Source organism: Geotrypetes seraphini, chromosome 18 (genome assembly GCF_902459505.1).
Source record: "Geotrypetes seraphini chromosome 18, aGeoSer1.1, whole genome shotgun sequence".
In the NCBI taxonomy this organism is placed as follows: Eukaryota; Metazoa; Chordata; class Amphibia; order Gymnophiona; family Dermophiidae; genus Geotrypetes; species Geotrypetes seraphini.
In genome coordinates, this window is record NC_047101.1 from 5593507 (window position 1) to 5611056 (window position 17550).

General features: G+C 46.1%; 1 protein-coding gene across 5 annotated transcripts in view; it reads left to right on the forward strand.

Annotated features, from left to right (window-relative positions):
* DPYSL3 (dihydropyrimidinase like 3) overlaps window positions 1–17550 on the forward strand; it is a 76352-nt gene that overhangs the window by 38529 nt on the left and 20273 nt on the right. For 4 of the 5 annotated variants that reach the window (XM_033927034.1, XM_033927038.1, XM_033927036.1 and 1 more), the window contains exons 2-4: window positions 12612–12700; window positions 13124–13308; window positions 15162–15326. In XM_033927034.1, the coding sequence (XP_033782925.1) occupies window positions 12612–12700; window positions 13124–13308; window positions 15162–15326 (439 nt within the window). Of the gene's footprint in view, window positions 1–1669; window positions 1934–12611; window positions 12701–13123; window positions 13309–15161; window positions 15327–17550 lie in introns of those variants that run through there. The other variant, XM_033927037.1, reaches the window with a different exon arrangement.

Genomic DNA, 17550 nt, shown 5'->3' on the forward strand with positions numbered 1-17550 from the left:
ATAGTAGATGGCATGGGTGGGCAGACCGGACTCTAAGTGGCCTTTGTCTCTGTGCCTGCGTTCAGGTGGATTTCTTTATAATGAGTTGCCAGGTCTTTTTTTGGTCTGTCTCTGAAGCTTAGAAACTTCATCCCAGTTTTTAAACAGGGTACTTTTTTGTGCTCTCGTATGGCCGTTTGATTGAGGATGGGCAGGGGAGGGCGTCAATGGCTGGAATAATGTAGATGGGTTGGAGTAAGCTTTGACGGAGACTTCAGTAGTTGGAACCTGGGCAGAGCTTTGGAGTCTTGCCCAGAAATAGCTAAGAAGAAGAAAAAAAAATTAAATTAAATCAGGTTGGGCAGACTGGATGGAGCATTTGGTTCTTTATCTGCCGTCATCTACTAAGTTGCTATGTATAAGCATATAAACACATGCCTGTTCCATGCTTGGCTCCAAACCCATGGGCAGAGCCTGTCTCGTTGTTATTACAAACACTGCCCTGGAGAAGGCTCCAGCCTGGAGGGCTACAAGACCCTTTGTTGGCAGGGGAAGAAGCCAAGAGGCCATTTCATCTGTAGGGCTGTTTAATTTCCTCTGTCTTGGGGTCAAAGAGGGGCTTTTGGGGAGTGTGTGAGAACTCCTGTCTATTTTTTTTAGCTCAGTTTCAAAGAGCCCTTGATGAGAAGGCTTACTGGGAATCCCCCTCCCTAAATCACGAGGGTGGTATCGTTTGCAATGATGTGGGGGAAATCTCAAATGATCTATCGAACAAAAACGAGCAAACCCAAAAAATTCATGGGTTTATCTTTTGCCGACAAGGGAGTGCCCTCGTCTGTCAATCACTTTGTTGCAATAATGAAAAAAAAAAAAAAAAAAAAGCCCAAAACAAATTACTAAAGCAAACATTCCTGCAAACGACACAAAACGAAAGAGGAAATGCTTTAGTGAAGCTCAATGTGGTGGACGAGGAGGAGAGATCCAGAAGAGATTGATAGTTGGATCTTTTGTTTGAAATGCAGTCCCCCTCCCCCCCCAAAAAAAAACACCAAACACCATATATATATTTCGTTATTAGATCAGTTAACTTCACGTCAGATCCTTTGGGTTTCCTGCTTGGGGTTTTTTTGTTTTTTTTTGGCCAAGTGGATGCGTTTTTCTGTCCCTGCTGGCGATCCGGTTATCCGGTCTGCTGCAGCTCTGCGAATCGGAAAAGGCATAGCAAAGAGTCCCCCCCCCCCCTCCCCCGAGCTTTTTTAGAGTCAGACGGAAGAAGAAGACTGCAGTATTTTGGCAAGAGCAAATGATTCCATCAGCCATAACAATGTGTGTCCAAGCTTGCAAACAATACCCCACTGTCCCCTTTGGAGGGAGCAGCTAACGAGATGTTTCGTAGGAAGAAAACATTTTCCAAATGGAAAGTAAACAATGGGTTCAAGTCCAAACACCAACCCTTCAATGTTCCTGGAATGAAAATGTCAAAGATCCTGGGTGTTTGCGCCGCTTTGTTTTATTTTTTCCCCAATAATTATACATTATGAAGCGCCGGGTTCCATTTTCAAACAGAAGCCGGCGGCGCCCTCTGGCGGCGGAGCAGGGACGGTGCGGCACTCCGTAGGGTGAAGGGCGGGGAGGGGGAGGGGGGGCGAGGCTGCAGCAGCCGCCGAGGATCAATAGAGGGAGGGAGGAGCCGCAGATCAACCCGGTCCCAGCTGCCTCTTCAAACCGGGATCTACTGTGCTGCGAACGGGATCGACGGAGGGGCTGAAGAGCATTTTTTTCGGGGGGGGCAAAAAAAAAGCCGGAGTGGTCTAGGTGCCCCTCCCCAGCCCACGCCCCCTCTTCAGCTCCGGCTGCGGATCCAGAGAGGAGGAAGGCTGAGGGGGTCCCGATCCTTGCAGCCATGTCCTCAGGCATATCCTACCAAGGCAAGAAGAATATCCCGCGGATAACCGTGAGTAGCTGCCCCGTGGGTTGGGTTATTTGGGGATGAAAGGGTGCCGGATGCACCTAGTACCGGAATATGCTGCAGCCCCCCCCCCCCCCCGCATACTTGTAGGTGGGGTTGGGGTTGGCTGCAGATAGGGACCTGCGGGGCATTTAAAATCCGGGCTTCCCCCTTGTTCCCCCGGATCTGGTGTTCCAGGGATTTATTTTACAGGGTGAGGGTGACAGATTATGCATGGGGGGGGGGGGAGGGGTATTCTGTGCCTGTTCGGGGCGTGATCTGGCTTGTTTTGTGCAATGGTGCTCGGCTGGCTCCTTCAGCCCCTTGTCGAGGCTGGTGGCTTGCAAATTCCACGCCCTTGCATGCCACCCGGGGCATTAAATCAGTGCCATGGAGCGGGGGGTGGTTTGTCGCCCCCCTTCCCCAGGCATGCCGGGTATTGTCGCCGGTTTGAGAGTAAATTGGAGATGAGGCAGCTGGGCTTTGTCTCTGCAGAATTCAATTAGACCTTTGTGGGCTGGGGTGTGGAGGGGGGGGGGAGTCGGTGGCTTCTCCATCGCTGCAAATCAGACAAAGGCAGCTTAAGCTGCAGACGTTGAAAAGGGGTTTGGAGATTTACTGCTGCAATCAAGCTCACAAAGCCTTTCCTCATTCTCCCTTCAGGGAGCACATTTCAAAAAAAAAAAAAAAAAAAAAGAAACACGTTTTGATTTCAATGCAGTGGTTTCCTATTATTGCACCTTAGCTGAGCTAAGCAATGCTTTTCTCTTGGGCTGCAGTAGTCCATCCTGAGTTAAGCCCAAAGGGTCCATTTGCCTGTGGAGAGAACTAGCTCCCAGCAAAGGACATTCTGCAGGCTCAGCCTGTGGCCATCTCTCCAGCCGTGGAGTGTGGTCTTTCCAGCTTGGTGAATTCCTATTCTCTTGGGGGGGGGGGCATCAAAGTGATGAGGCCTGCCAAATTCAGTACCGATTACCCCTCTTCGGGCACCGACTGCTCCTGCATTTGGCTTCACATACTTCTTTATCATTGATTTAGGGTTTGGCTCACACTTTTTTCTGTGGGATTTGAACCCTGGTTTTCTGCCCACTACTTTAACCATTAGGCTGTTGTTCTAGCTTCCTGGTTTGTGAATGCCTGATACACTTAGAGCTCTTTATACACTTTCTGGAGCTCCTTCGGGTGACAGGATTTCCTGGGATTTTTAACACGGTAATGAACGTTGAATCTTTTATTTAGGAAGTATTGCTTTATCCTACCCAGCCTGGGAATCGGGAGACCTGGCCTTTACCTCCAGCAATACAACAGTGAGTGACCACGCCTAGACCCTGCCGTACTGCGGCCCTCAGGGCAGGGCTGGCCCGTCTCCAGGCTTTGATTTGTTCTTTCGACGTTAATTGTACAAGGAAGAGCAGCAATCAAACTCTGACACCTGCTGCTCCAAGGAAGTGAGAAGGGCACCCGGGGACTTCTAGCAAAATGCCTGTGTCCAGACGCGCCTCCGTTTCGGTGGGACTTTGTGCAGGCTCAGGATTGTTTGGAGCGTGAGATCAGGTCTTCGATGAGGGATGGTCACACCCCTTGTACTGCAGAAGGAAGATTAGCATTCGGTTACACCAGGGCTGCCCAAGTCCGGTCCTCGAGATCTACTGGCAGGCCAGGTTTTCAGGATATCCACAATGAATATGCATGAGAGAGATTTGCATACCAAGAAGGCAGTGAATGCAAATTTCTCTCATGCATGTTCATTGTGGATCTCCTGAAAACCTGGCCTGCCAGTAGATCTCGAGGACCGGACTTGGGCAGCCCTGTGTTACACCAAACAGGTTCATTTAACCCAGGGGTCTCAAAGTCCCTCCTTGAGGGCCGCAATCCAGTCAGGTTCTCATGAGATCTATGTGCATGCACTGCTTTCAATGAATATTCATTGGGGAAATCCTGAAAACCTGACTTGATTGCGGTCCTCAAGAAGGGACTTTGAGATTGCTGATTTAACCTGTAGGAAAGCTCCCCCCCCCCCCCCCCCAAATAAATATTTCTGTCTAAAGCAGGCTCAGAAATGAACATAAGAAACGCCTTTACCGGATCAGACCAAGGTCCATCTAGTCTGGCGATCCGCACACGCGGAGGCCCATTTAGGTGCTCCTTGTTGGAGACCCGGATTTCCCATATCCCTCAATATGATTTGCAAGAAGGTGTGCATCCAACTTGCGTTTGAAACCCAGAACAGTAGTCTCTGCCACCACATCCTCCGGGAGAGCATTCCAAGCGTCCACCATTCTCTGCGAAACAGAACTTCCTGACATTTGTCCTGAACCTGCTGCCACTCAGTTTCAGGCTATGACCTCTTGTCCGTGTCATATCTGAAAAAGTCAGTAATGCTGCTTCCTGGTCTATTTTGTCAAATCCTTTTAATATTTTAAAAGTCTCTATCATATCCCCTCGCAGTCTTCTCTTTTCGAGGGTGAACAGTCCCAGTTTTCCAAGGCGTTCCTTGTAGCTTAAATTCTCCATGCCGTTGACTAGTTTCGTGGCTCGTCTCTGCACCCTCTCCAACAGAATTTTATCCTTCTTAAGGTATGGAGACCAGTGTTGGACACAGTACTCCAAGTGTGGTCTGACCATTGCTCTGTAAAGTGGCATTATGACGACCTCCGACCTACTCGTGATCCCCTTCTTAATCATTCCTAACATCCTATTTGCTTTCTTCGCCTCCGCCGCGCATTGAGCCGATGGCTTTAGGGTTCTGTCTATCAGCACCCCCAAATCCCTTTCTTGTTCGCATTTGGCTAAATGCATTTTTAAATTTACCATGGGGACAGAAATTGGCCCATCCTGAACATATTCCGAGGTGCCTAGGGCAGATCTGTGCGCACTGTCTCCAGTAAACCCCTTCCCAGGCATTGTGCAATGATTTAACTCCCTGTGCTTTGCCCGATTACGCTTGGACACGGCCACCTACCATCTTTTTTTCTGCTTTTCCTTGCCAGACCGTCGCAGGGCTGATGAGTCGGGCTTCCAAGTTCTTCCTTTCTCATTGCACTTAGGGTATACCACGGACCTGATGATTGCACGTGTACACCAGTTTGACATGTCCAGGAAGTCGTCAACTCCTAGCAACATTTTGGGTAATCTTTTGACTTAAGTTGGTGTCTTCAATACATCAGCCAGTTGTTCACAAGCAAGGAATAGCTCGTGCAGGGGTCAGAAAATTAAGGGGAATGTTCTAGTCTTTCAGTTAACAGTTAACATACTATTTATCACCCAGAGAAAAGCTGCCAGAAGAAGAAATGACTTGCTCTTCCTGGTTGCATTCACTCATTTTATCATCAAGATTTCTAATCTAATGTTTTGTCATGAGACAGTCATTTGCCACAGATAAGCTCTTCCTCGGTGTAAGTTACGCCTTTAAAAAATGTTATGTAAAATGATAACTTAAAAAAATTATTTCACCTAGGTAGCATGGAATGTTGTGACTCCTTGGGTTTTGGCCAGGTACTAGGGACCCGGATTGGCCACTGTGAGAATGGATTACTGGGTTTGATGGACCATTGGTCTGACCCAGGAAGGCTATTATGTCCTTATATGAGCCAAGTATAGGACAATCAAGCCATTGTAACATCACTAAAGAGGTTGGCTCTGAGGCATTGGTGGAGAGGCATTATGACATCACAATCTCAGCTCTGGAATGTTGCTCTCATTGGGGTTCCAGAATCTTGCTATTTCTTTGAGATTCTATATGGAATGGTGCTACTCCTTGGGTTTTGGCCAGGTACTAGGGACCCGGATTGGCCACCATGAGAACGGGTTACTGGGCTTCATGGACTATTGGTCTAACCCAGTAAGGCTATTCTTATATTCACCCAATGCAACACTCACCTATTTCCAGCCTTCTGCTGCTTAAGCTCCACAGCAATGGGTGATGTCATGATGACATAACATAAGAACATAAGCAATGCCTCCGCTGGGTCAGACCTGAGGTCCATCATGCCCAGCAGTCCGCTCACGTGGCGGCCCAACAAGTCCAGGACCTGTGCAGTAATCCTCTATCTCTACCCCTCTATCCCCTTTTCCAGCAGGAAATTGTCCAATCCTTTCTTGAACCCCAGTACCGTACTCTGCCCTATTACGCTCTCTGGACATCTTTGTGATAATTTAAAGTCCTAAATCTGAAATACTTGGCCCAGACTATCATCACTATTAGAATGTGGATTTTAAACTTTTTTTTTTTTATACTTAAAGGAGTAGAAATAAATATTGATTGTATTTATAATCAGCATAAAAGTTATAAAGATCACAATGATGCATAATCAAAATACACGCAGAGAGCAAACAAATTCAATGGACAGTGATCACGTAACATTAAACGAAAACATCTTACCAAAAAAACAACATCACAACAGCAGAAACGACATCAGGGAAAAAGAAATATGAACATAGTCAACAGCCAAAAATAATACAAACTGTCTTCTATGTTCCTGCTGTCTTGCTCGTGGTTGTTTGTTCCTTTGCAATTGTTAATAAAGATAATATTTAAAAAAAAAAAAAATTATGCAAATCGTTTCTCCTTTTAAGAAGAGTAGAGACTTCGGTTTGCTAGCCCAAATGCCTGGCTAAATAACACTGCTCTTAACTGCTGTGTCTTCAAAGCTCTTATCTGGAGAGGCAGATGATTTCACTCCTCCTCTGTGATGGATAAAAAGATGCATGGACCCCCCCCCCCCCCAGCCCTTAATTTTAATAGCGATGACCTCGTAGTCTACATTTGCATGGCAGAGTCGAAGGCTGCTAGGAAGCTCGGAAAAGGCCACGGTGAGATGCTCTGATAATTGCGCTGTAAAATACCGACTGGAGCCGGTTTAGCGGCCATCGTTAAAGACCCGGCCCTTAGACTGTTCCGGGTTTCTCTCTACCGCCTTCATAGATTTTTAATTCAAGAGACTCTTGCAACGAGTCTGTAAATCTCCTGGATTGGTTCAGATTGTCTTTTGTGGCCCAGAGTTCATCTGGTCAACTTATTCTAACCTCACATCATACTGTATTGTTAGCTATTGTCCCTACTCTGAGGTTTTGATTCCAGCTGTTTCAAGAAGGTTGCTTGGCTATGTATGTGTTAAGAAGACTAGTCGCCATTCAGCTGGACAGGGCTCTTCCTCATAAGTCTAACTTAGCCTCTCCCTGTACCTCCATTATCCTGCAACCTTCTCCTCTGCCACATCTGGGAAATCATAAACTCATTTCCAAGCACTGTCTATTCAGAGGCATGAGGTCATTTGGTATCTAATGGATCAAGGCTACTGCCCCGCCCCAATAATATAATTCATTTTGTAAGAATCTGGTCAGAGGTACAGACAGTGCTGTAGGAAGGGGGTGGGTGGATGAGGGGGGCGGTCCGCCCCGGGCGTCATCTTGCTCGGGGCGCCAGCATTCTCCTCCTCTCCGACCCACCCCCTTCCCATTCCTCCCCCTGCTGCGCGCGCACCCCTTCCACTATGGCGCGAGCAACCACCGACTTGCTGCCCACCGACTTGGTGCTCTTTCTGATGTCACTTCCGGGTCCCGCGGCTGGCAAGCGACGTCGGAGAGAGCGCCGGAGCCGACGCGGGCAGAAAGTTTGTGGCTGCTCGCGCCAAAATTAAAAAGGTACGGGGAAGGGGGGGGCGGGGTGCTGCTCACCCTTGCTCCACCACTGGGTATAGATTTAGGGTCCCTTTTACTAAACTGTGCTAAAAAGTGACCAGCACTATCCCCAGCGCGGCTCCTTCTCGCATGCTGAGGCCACTTTTAGCGTGGCGGTAAAATGGCTCTATTTTCCATTATTCACATTAATAGCCATGTGCAAATTTTCTCATTAGCGCACGAGAACTTACAGCCGGCCATTTTATAGGTGGTAGGCGTTCATTCGCTAACCGTGTTCTGATCGGTTAGCATGCGGTGATGTAGCTGCACTAACCAATTAGTGAACAACTCGCCCTCTCTCTGCCCCCAGATGCATCTCGGCGCAAAAATATAAATTCTGTTTCTAGCGCGCGGGAAATGTATGCTGACTCCAAAACTATTGCAGGGTGCCTGAGTACCTCAATAAAATTCAGGTAAACCGTTCTGAGTTCCCTTGGAAGAACGGTATAGAAAATTGAATAAATAAAAATAAAATTAATGCTTTTTAACCTGTGGTAAACCCTCCAGGGACCGGAAAGGAAAAAAAACCCACCCTACTGTACCTGAATATAATTCACTTTGAGCTGCAACTGAAAAGGCCTGAATTAAATGTTTTCTACTCTAATGCATCCGGTTCAACAAAAGAAGGCAGTGTCTGTGGTATCGCATCTGTTCCTGCTTGGCTCAGAAAGCAAATAGGACGTTAGGAATTATCAGGAAAGGAACAGAAAACAAAGATGAAAATGTTGTAATGCCCTCGTATCGCTCTTTGGTACGGCCGCACCTTGAATACTGTGCATCTCAAAAAAGATATAGCGGAATTAGAAAAGGTACCGAGAAGGGCGATGAAAATGACTTCCCTATAAGGAAAGGCTAAAGCGGGCTACGGCTCTTCAGCTTAGAGAAGAGACGGTTCGGGGGGGATATGATAGAAGCCTATAAATACTGAGTAGAATGGAAAGGGTAGATGAGAATTGTTTGTTTACTTTTCCCAAAAATACTAGGACTAGGAGGCATGAGATGAAGCTACTAATTAGTAGATTTAAAACAAACCAGAGAAAATATTTCTTCACACAGCGTGTAATTAAACACTGGAATTTGTTGCCAGAGAATGTGGTGAAATCAAAAGGATTTAAAAAATATGTTTGGATTATTTCTTACAAGAGAAGTCCATAGGCTTCCTAAGATAAGCAGCATTAAATCTGGTTTTCTTCTTCGGATCTAGCTAGTTACATGGGACTTGGGTTGGCCCTGTTGGAAACAGGATGCTGGGCTTCACTTTGTCCTATAGCAATTCTTATGTGAGTCAAGTGCAGGACAATCAAGCCATTGTGACATCACCGATGAGTTATACTCTTAGGCATTGGTGGAATGAGGCACTATGACATCACAATCTCAGCTCTGGGATGTTGCTACTCTACTTGGGACCTGGGTTGGCCACTGTTGGACACAGGATTCTGGGCTTTTTTGGACTGTTCTTATGTTCTGATGTGCCTTGAAATATTTTCCTATTAAACATTGTCAGTAATGTGTAATTATTTAGTTGATTACAATTCTTCTTAAGTGCCAACCCAGAACCCAAGTGCCAGACAGAAACCCAAAGTAGCAACATTCCAGAGCTGAGATTGTGATGTCATAATGCCTCATTCCACCAATGTCTAAGAGTCAAACTCATCAGTGATGTCACAATGGCTTGACTGTCCTATACTTAGCTCACATAAGAACATACAGATTTCTGTACTGGGACAGACCGAAGGTCCATCAAGCCCAGTATCCTGTTTCCAACAGTGGCCAAGCCAGGTCCCAAACTAGAACCCAAGTAGCAAAACAGATTCTATGCTGCAGTGGATTTCCCCAAACCATTTCAATAATGGCCTATGGACTTCTCTTTTAGGAAATCATCCAAACCTTTTTAAAACCCCACTAAGCTAATTTCACCTTATTTTGTTGTACGCCCTGTCCTTGTTAGGAGTCGGTAATCCACACAAGGTGCACGTCCTCTGTCAGGGTATTTCCCTCTATGCAGGTCCTAACTTCTGGAGTAGACTGGCATATTGGAAAGGGGGTTTCTCGGGAGAGCAACGTGGTTGGAAGAAGAGCTAAAGCAGGGGAAATCTTGGGAACTCTTACTTACTGGGAGAGTGGGCTAGGTACATGAATGATGTACCTCTCTAGTCCCGGTCTGTGCCTATGAGGAGAAAAAGTTTTCCTAAATTAGCTGGGGCTTTGCATTGCATTCGTCAAATTTCAGATACTAATGCAAGGGTAAAAACTCTTCTTCTCAAGTGCTGCAAGCTGGTTGGGTTTGCGAGACATCCACGCTGAATATGCATGAGATGTATTTGCATGCAGATATCCTGTGGATATCCTGAAAACTCAATTGGCTTGTGGCACTAGAGGACAGGGGGGGGGGGGGACTGCTTACTCCCCTTACTAATACTGAGCTGTCTAAAAGTAGTCGCAAAACAAAACATTTCTTTTCAAAAGAAAATCCCGTTTTGGAAGTTACTCGCTACATTTTGAAACTGCAGAGCTTGAAAATTTGAGCTTGCTGATGCTAAAATCCAGCCATTTATTATTTAGATTGATGATTAATTTGATTCAATTTCTCTCCCATTCTCCCCAAATAACTCAGAACGAGTTACAAGTTGACATAGTTGCAGTACAAGTTTTTTGATACAAGATTTTACCCTAATTCGACACATACTAGGGATCTAAACCAACATAGTGTGCAGTTTACAGGGTTGCCATATTTAGTTGTTGCCATATTTAGTTGATTTTCATATAGGCTCTCTACCAGCTGAGAGATGTGTTTGGGTTATTCCCATTTGCACTAGAGTTCTCCATAGTTTATTGTGATCCACAGAGTCAAAAGCTTTGCTGTAGTCGATGAAGCAAAGGTCTAGGGGTTTCTGGTATTCTTTACGTTTTTCCAATATCCATCTAACGTTTGGCGTGTGAGTTGAAGGTCCGTTGTCCGGTCCAACTCCTTTTCTTTGCCCTTCCCAGTCCAGCATTTCTTTTCCCCTTTCCCTCCCTACCTCCTTCTCAATCTAGCTTTTTCTTTCTTTTTTTTTTATCTCTCTCTTTCTCTCCTGCCCCCCTTCCTCCCTCTGTACCCCAGGTCCAGCATCTCATTTTCTCTTTCCCTGCCCCCCCCTTCCCCCCAATTCAAAATCCCATCTCCCCTACCATACCCAGCTTCATGTCCATCTACCTCAGTGTGTATAGTTTTCTCTTTCATATCCCCTCCACAGTCATACTGTCTAGTGGAGAACTCCAGTAGATTCCCTGCAGACTCTCATCTCTTATGGAACCAACGTGAGTGTTGTCCAGAGATGCTGAAGACCCTAAGCTCCTTTCTTCAGATGTCTCCAAAGCTAGTGGAAGTTAACAACATTATCTTTGGACACTTCTGAGCAGAGCGCTGCCTCTGCTGGCTGGCCACAGCAGTTGCAGCCGCTGCTGCTGTTTCAGGAGGTATGTCAGGAGTCGGTGAGTCCGATTTTTTTTATTTTTATTTTTTTCCTGAATGAATCGATTCACTACTGTACTTGAATGTAATTCACTTTGAGTTGCATCTGAAAAGGCGTGAATTCAATTTAATATCCATGGAGTTTTCTACTCTAATGCAGTGGTTCCCAACCCTGTCCTGGAGGACCACCAGGCCATTTGGGTTTTCAGGATAGCCCTAATGAATATGCATGAGAGAGATCTGCATATAATGGAAGTGCCAGGCATGCAAATCTGCTCCACGCATATTCATTAGGGCTAGCCTGAAAACCCGACAGGACAGGGTTGAGAACCACTGCTCTAATGCATCCAGTTCAATAAAAGAAATTGGAAACCCAGTGAATCGATTCAAGTTGGTGAACTGGTGCGCTGGGCTGATCAAGAGATCTCATTTCACAAGGGCAGCGGTTTTTGCTGAGCTGAAAATATTTCCCGACGCTCGGCTTTCCTTTTTGACTACTGCTAAGCCCTCGGCTGCACATGTTGCGGATTTCTGAAACACGGTCATGGGAATGGTTCAGAAATGTAGCTTACTTCCTGCTTTCCGGATCATTTCCAGCAAAAGAGAAAGCAGCTGGCGCTCTCGTAAGTTGCCCGGGCTGCATCCTACAATGACGGCTAAGCAGAACGCGGCTCCAGTTGGCACACAGGACAGGATGGGAAGCACCTTTCCAGAATTTTATTTCTCTTTCCAACTTATCCTTCTGGTTGCCTTCAAAATCAAACCGCCCACTGCTGTTTGCAGTTTTAGGAATGCGACTGGCAACGTCCACCCTGGATAGGGTGACCAATCGGGCTTCAAATTCTCCTCCGGGCAGCCAATATAGGAAGTGCTTATTAAACTCTTTAAATAAGAAGTCAGGCTGCTATAATAGTTTGTGTATGTCCGGTCTTCAAGTTCAGGCTAAGCCCCGGGCTGGTAGCGCTGGATTATCTCGGTTAGGACTTGCTCCGAGGAGTGTGTGGCGCAGTGGTTGGATCTACAGCCTCAGCACCCTGCGGTTGAGGGTTCAAACCCCGCCGCTGCTCCTTGTGACCCTGGGCAAGTCACTTAATCCTCCATAGCCCCAGGTACGTTAGCTAGATTGTGAGCCCACCGGGACAGAGAGGGAAAAATGCTTGAGTACCTGATTGTAAAAACCGCTTAGATAACCTTGATAGGCGGTATATAAAATCCTAATAAAACTTAAAAACTTGAAAAAACTCCTTGCTCCTCAGAGCTCCATAGTAGAAACCATGAGGCTGCATCTCCTTGTGCTTGTGAAGCTAATGTCAGGAGAAATCGGGTCAAGGCGATAGTGAAAAGGACAGACCCGAATGTTGTGGCTTATGCGTGTGAGTAAATGTATCAGCATCTTCCGTAACACTGGCCACAGCACGGATAAGCTAACGGTTTCTTTCCCCCCCTCCCCCCCCAGAGCTCCTGCAAGTACACCGACCGCTTTGTTCTCTGCTCTGTGTCCAAACTAGCCATGACTATGTAATACCGAGCCTTTTCCCTCTTTCTCCGCAGAGTGATCGTCTCCTTGTGAAAGGTGGGAGAATAGTCAACGATGACCAGTCTTTTTTCGCAGACCTCTACATGGAAGATGGGTTAATAAAGTAAGTACAAATAGAATGGTGGGAACAAAAAAAAAGCTTGGGACAGACAGAAATGATCGTTTTGTTGGGAAAGTAAAGGGATAGGCCAGAGACCAAGCAGGATCTGACACAGTAATAAGAAGAAAAAAGTAGTGACTGAGATTGACTTCCATCAGCTGATTTGGTTGTGTGCCAGTGACTAGGCCACCTCCGAAGGGGCTCCGTGGGCATTAGGGATTTGGCAATGCGTGTGGAGAACTGTAACGCTCCTTTTAAGCGCTGTTTCTCCAGTGACTAGGATCCCACTCTCAGCTCAGGAGTGCAGGTATAATTGGATGAAGGTTGTAGCCACCACAGTTTTCAAGTGGTAGGACTTGGCAGTTATGGAAAGGTGTGATCTGTTGGTGGAAACCTCCTCCACTGGCTCTCTCGTTCTTGTTTCAGGCAAATTGGAGACAATCTGATTGTTCCCGGAGGGGTGAAGATCATCGAGGCAAACGGGAAGATGGTGATCCCAGGAGGGATTGATGTCCACACTCACCTCCAAATGCCCTACAGAGGCATGACGGCCGTGGACGACTTCTTCCAGGGCACCAAAGCAGCCCTAGCTGGGGGAACCACAATGATAAGTAAGTGTAAGGGTGAAGCGAGGGGGATTTGAAATGGAAGGTTTAGAGAGATGGGGGGGGGCTTGAGGTGCTCGGACACCAGTGAATATATTGGCAGTGATGAAAAGAGTGCTAGACGGGCTTCTCTTCAGTGTTACAGCTGCGGTGTGGGCTTCCCGGGTGAGCTGGTGCTGGTACTGCGGCTGGGCTCCATGGGTCGCTTGGCGTTGCTGCTCTAGTTTGTACTGGCAGCACATACAAGAGAAGGAACACAGTGTTCATACGTACTGTTCACAGGGTGTCCCGAATGAGCATTTTCAGGTCTTTATTGGTGAACTCTGTCTTCCTTGCCCTAATTAAAGAAAAACATAAGCCATCTTAGAAATCCTCTGCGGCTTCCTCCTGATGAAGCTGGACTCTTAAGGGCCGTGGAGTGGCGCAGTAAGGAGGGGACCGGTCCGCCCCGATCCCCGCCACACGTGTGCGCCCCTCTCCTTCCCGTCCTTTGTACTTCTTTAATTTTCCTGGCACGGGGCTCTCTCGCATCATTCCCGGGTCTCGCGCCTAGAAAGTGACATCAGAGGGAGAATTGACACGTTTTTAAGAGCAGCCTCTTAACCCTTTCAGGACCATAAGGATCGTAGGCCAATTTTTGTGGTTTTGATGACATTTTTATGGTAAAAAGGGCTTGCAGATGCCAAAAAATTGATTTTTTTTTGTGAAATATCATTATTTTTATTTAAAAAAATCACACTTCTGGCTTATGGACAGTGTGGCAAGTGAATCTTCTCGTCAATCTGGCAACGACGCTAATGAATGAATGTCGGAACCAGTTTGTTTACATAAAGGCAGTATCATATGGAATCCGTACATATCAAATTTAGAACTGTAGACTATCCCAATCAAAATTTATAGGATTTTAAAATTATGGGACAAATATGTCCCTTGGTCCTGAAAGGGTTAACAGGGGCAGTCCTATAACGTGCGTGCTGATAATTGCATTCCAACGATGCTTGTTTTACCTGTATGATAAATTTATTTCAGAAATCTCAGCCATACAAATAATATAATTTGGACCATGTATTTGTTTCGCTAAATCTGTTTAAGAACTTCAGCCATGCAATTAATGTAATTCATCTGCGTCGAGCTCCGCTGGGAGATGACCCGGTATATAAATTGAAGATTAGATTAGATTCTCTCGCTGTAAACCGCTCTAAACTGCCCAAGGTATAGTGAGGTTATAAATAAATTTGAATTTTTTTTAAAAATTAAAATTTAATATATCGCTTAACTTGAGCAGACCAAAATGGTTTGTTTTCTTGTGTTTGGTCCTGATACTTGGAACAATATCCTGCTTTACATTAGACAACAGGGAGATTTGAATACTTTTAAGAAGCGATATCTTTTTTGTGAAATGGAATATGGGTGTTGACTTATTTTGGAGCTGAACGATGTGCTAATTGTTTGTTTATGAATGTTTGTAATGATTACTTAGTGACCCACCTTGTTAAAGATGGGCTATAAATAAATAAACTAGACTGGGTGGGCCTGTGCCCACCTAAGCCCACGTGTAGCTATGCTAATGGCATAAATGCTTGTATACTAAACAAGCAAACAGAAACGTGAACACACGAGTTACCAAATTATCAGTGACATGCCCAAAGCACAGTTGGAACTGGTGGTCAAGAGTGAAGGTTTAAGGCCCCTCTTGCCATGCCCGCACTGTGCTTTGTCCTCCTTGCTGTGTTAGCAGGAAATCCTATACCTAAATTTTAGGTAACTAGGACCAGTAGAGTCCTGCTACTGTGTACGTGAAGAAGATCTTCGTTTTGCTTGACCCTGCTTTGAGCTTTTTCATTCTCTCTCTCACCAAGTTGATCATGTCGTACCCGAGCCCGAATGCAGCTTGATGGAGGCCTGTGAGAAGTGGAGGGAGTGGGCTGACGGGAAGACCTGCTGTGACTACTCTTTACACGTGGACATCACCCACTGGAACGACAGCGTGAAGCAAGAAGTGGAGACACTCATCAGGCAGAAAGGTTTGTGTCGGGACTAGATCCTGTGAAAGAGGGGATTGTGGTGTTGAGTGGTGGAGGAGAACCTTTGTCTGGCCTGTCGCCATATAAAGATTTTCAAAGTGGTTTGTTGGGCTCTTCGTGGTGCCCGTGTAGGCCTGCTGCTTAACCTTCACTTTCTTCCAGTCATTTCTCTATAATTTTCTCCTGTTTAGTCAAATGTGGCCAATTAAGGCTGAACTAAAAGACGACAATAAAATCAAATCACCCACTACTAGTTCTACCACTTTCTTCTAAGTGTAAAAATGCATGTTATGGGAGATGAGTACAATTGTTGATATATATGGGATTGTTTATTGACCACTCAAGTGCAGTGATTGAACAAAAAAGGCACAGCTTTCTGGGGTATAACCCCGTTTGCGATCTTTTCACCATTAATTGGTCCTGAGCACTTTTTACACCTAGAAGAAAGTGATGTTGTAACTAGTAGTGGGTGATTTTGAATTTTTGTAGTCTCTGCATTTCACGTATTACCCACATGTTGTTCAATTAATTATCCCAAGTTTTGGGTTGAACTCAAAAGACTGCCATGGTGCTGTAGCTTCTCTTTCTACTGTCTTTTCTACTGGCTTGTGGTGGCACCTCAAGCCAGTAGAAGGCAGGGTAGGCACTGCCTGGATTGCAGACAACAAAGTTTATGAATTGTTGGTCAAGGCAGTTGAGGCCAAATTTATCGTGCTTACAACTTACACGGTGTCTTTCTGTAACTGAAGATCCCCAATGCTGACATGACTGAACTGAAGTGGAGAAGTAATAAGATACAAATTTAGGGAGCCTTCGTTGGCGAGTACTTGACTCCTTAATCCAGTGGGGGCGACTGAATTAGAAGCCCAAATGAGCAAAAGTAGGTCGCTGGCCAAACATCATAAAAATTCCAATGTACTTTCATGTTGGACTGTTTCCAAATTGGATGTGGTTAGATCGCTGTCCTGCCATTTGTGAGGGAGGCTGCTGGACCAAGGCCAGAGCTCTGCTTTAATCTATGTTGTAATTCAGCCGTAGGTTTCCATCGAGTCCTTGCAGTTGACACAAGGCCACATTTTCTGTTTGCTGTCATTTAGACACATGTCTTAGGCCTTTCCTCAGGTCCCCTCTCTTCTTCTGGCGCTGGTGCTCCATGTAGCAGGTTCTGGGGTGCCTGAGGCTTGCATACAGTTGGGAGCCTTGTTGACACTGCCATTTCCATGCCCAGGAAAAGAGAATGGAACATTACGACAGCTTACCTGTATGGCTCTGGCTGGTGTGGCGTATGTGTACTTCTGAAGACCAATGGAATGAACTTCAGAAATGTAGCTCCAAACTATTCTTTTTTTACTATTGGTCTGACCCAGTTTGGCTGTTCTTATGTCCTTATATGAGCCAAGTCTAGGACAATCAAGGCATTGTGGCATCACTGATGAGTTTGGCTCTTAGGCATTGGTGGAATGAGGCATTATGACGTCTGGAATGTTGCTACTATTTAAGTTTCTGCCTGGTACTTGGATCTGGGTTGTTCCACTGTTGGAAAGGGGATACTGGGCTAGATGGACCTTTTGTCTAACTCAGTGTGGCTGTTCTTATGTTCTTTTATCTCAATACCACAGATGCCAGTTAGGAGAATCCATGGAAATGTTTTGCTTATTTGAAGGCTATGAGAATAGCTGGCAGCATTTCTTCACAGCCTTCTCTGGAACGGTGACGGGACTAAATCGCGCGAGACAATGGCGCGCAGACAACTGAGCGCAAGGTTGACGACGCACCGAATAAAAGCACTATTTTAAAGGGCTCCGACGGGGGGTGTTGGTGGGGAACCCCCCCCCCCACTTTACTTAACAGACATTGCGCTGCCATTGTGGGGGGCTTGGGGGGTTGTAACCCCCCACATTATACTTAAAACTTAACTTTTTCCCTAAAAAACAGGCAAAAAGTTCGGTTTCAAGTATAATGAGGGGGGTTACAACCCCCCAAACCCCCCACAACGCCAGCGCGATGTCTGTTAAGTAAAGTGGGGGGGGGGGTTCCCCACCAACACCCCCCGTCGGAACCCTTTAAAATAGTGCTTTTCTTCGGCGCGCCGTCAACCTTGCGCTCAGTTGTCTGCACGCCGTTGTCTCGCGTGATTTTGTCTATGAACCTCTGGAACATACCTGTAACTCTTGATATCTCTCAGTAGGGTGTAAACTCCTCTCTCTCCCCTTCCGAATCCTCT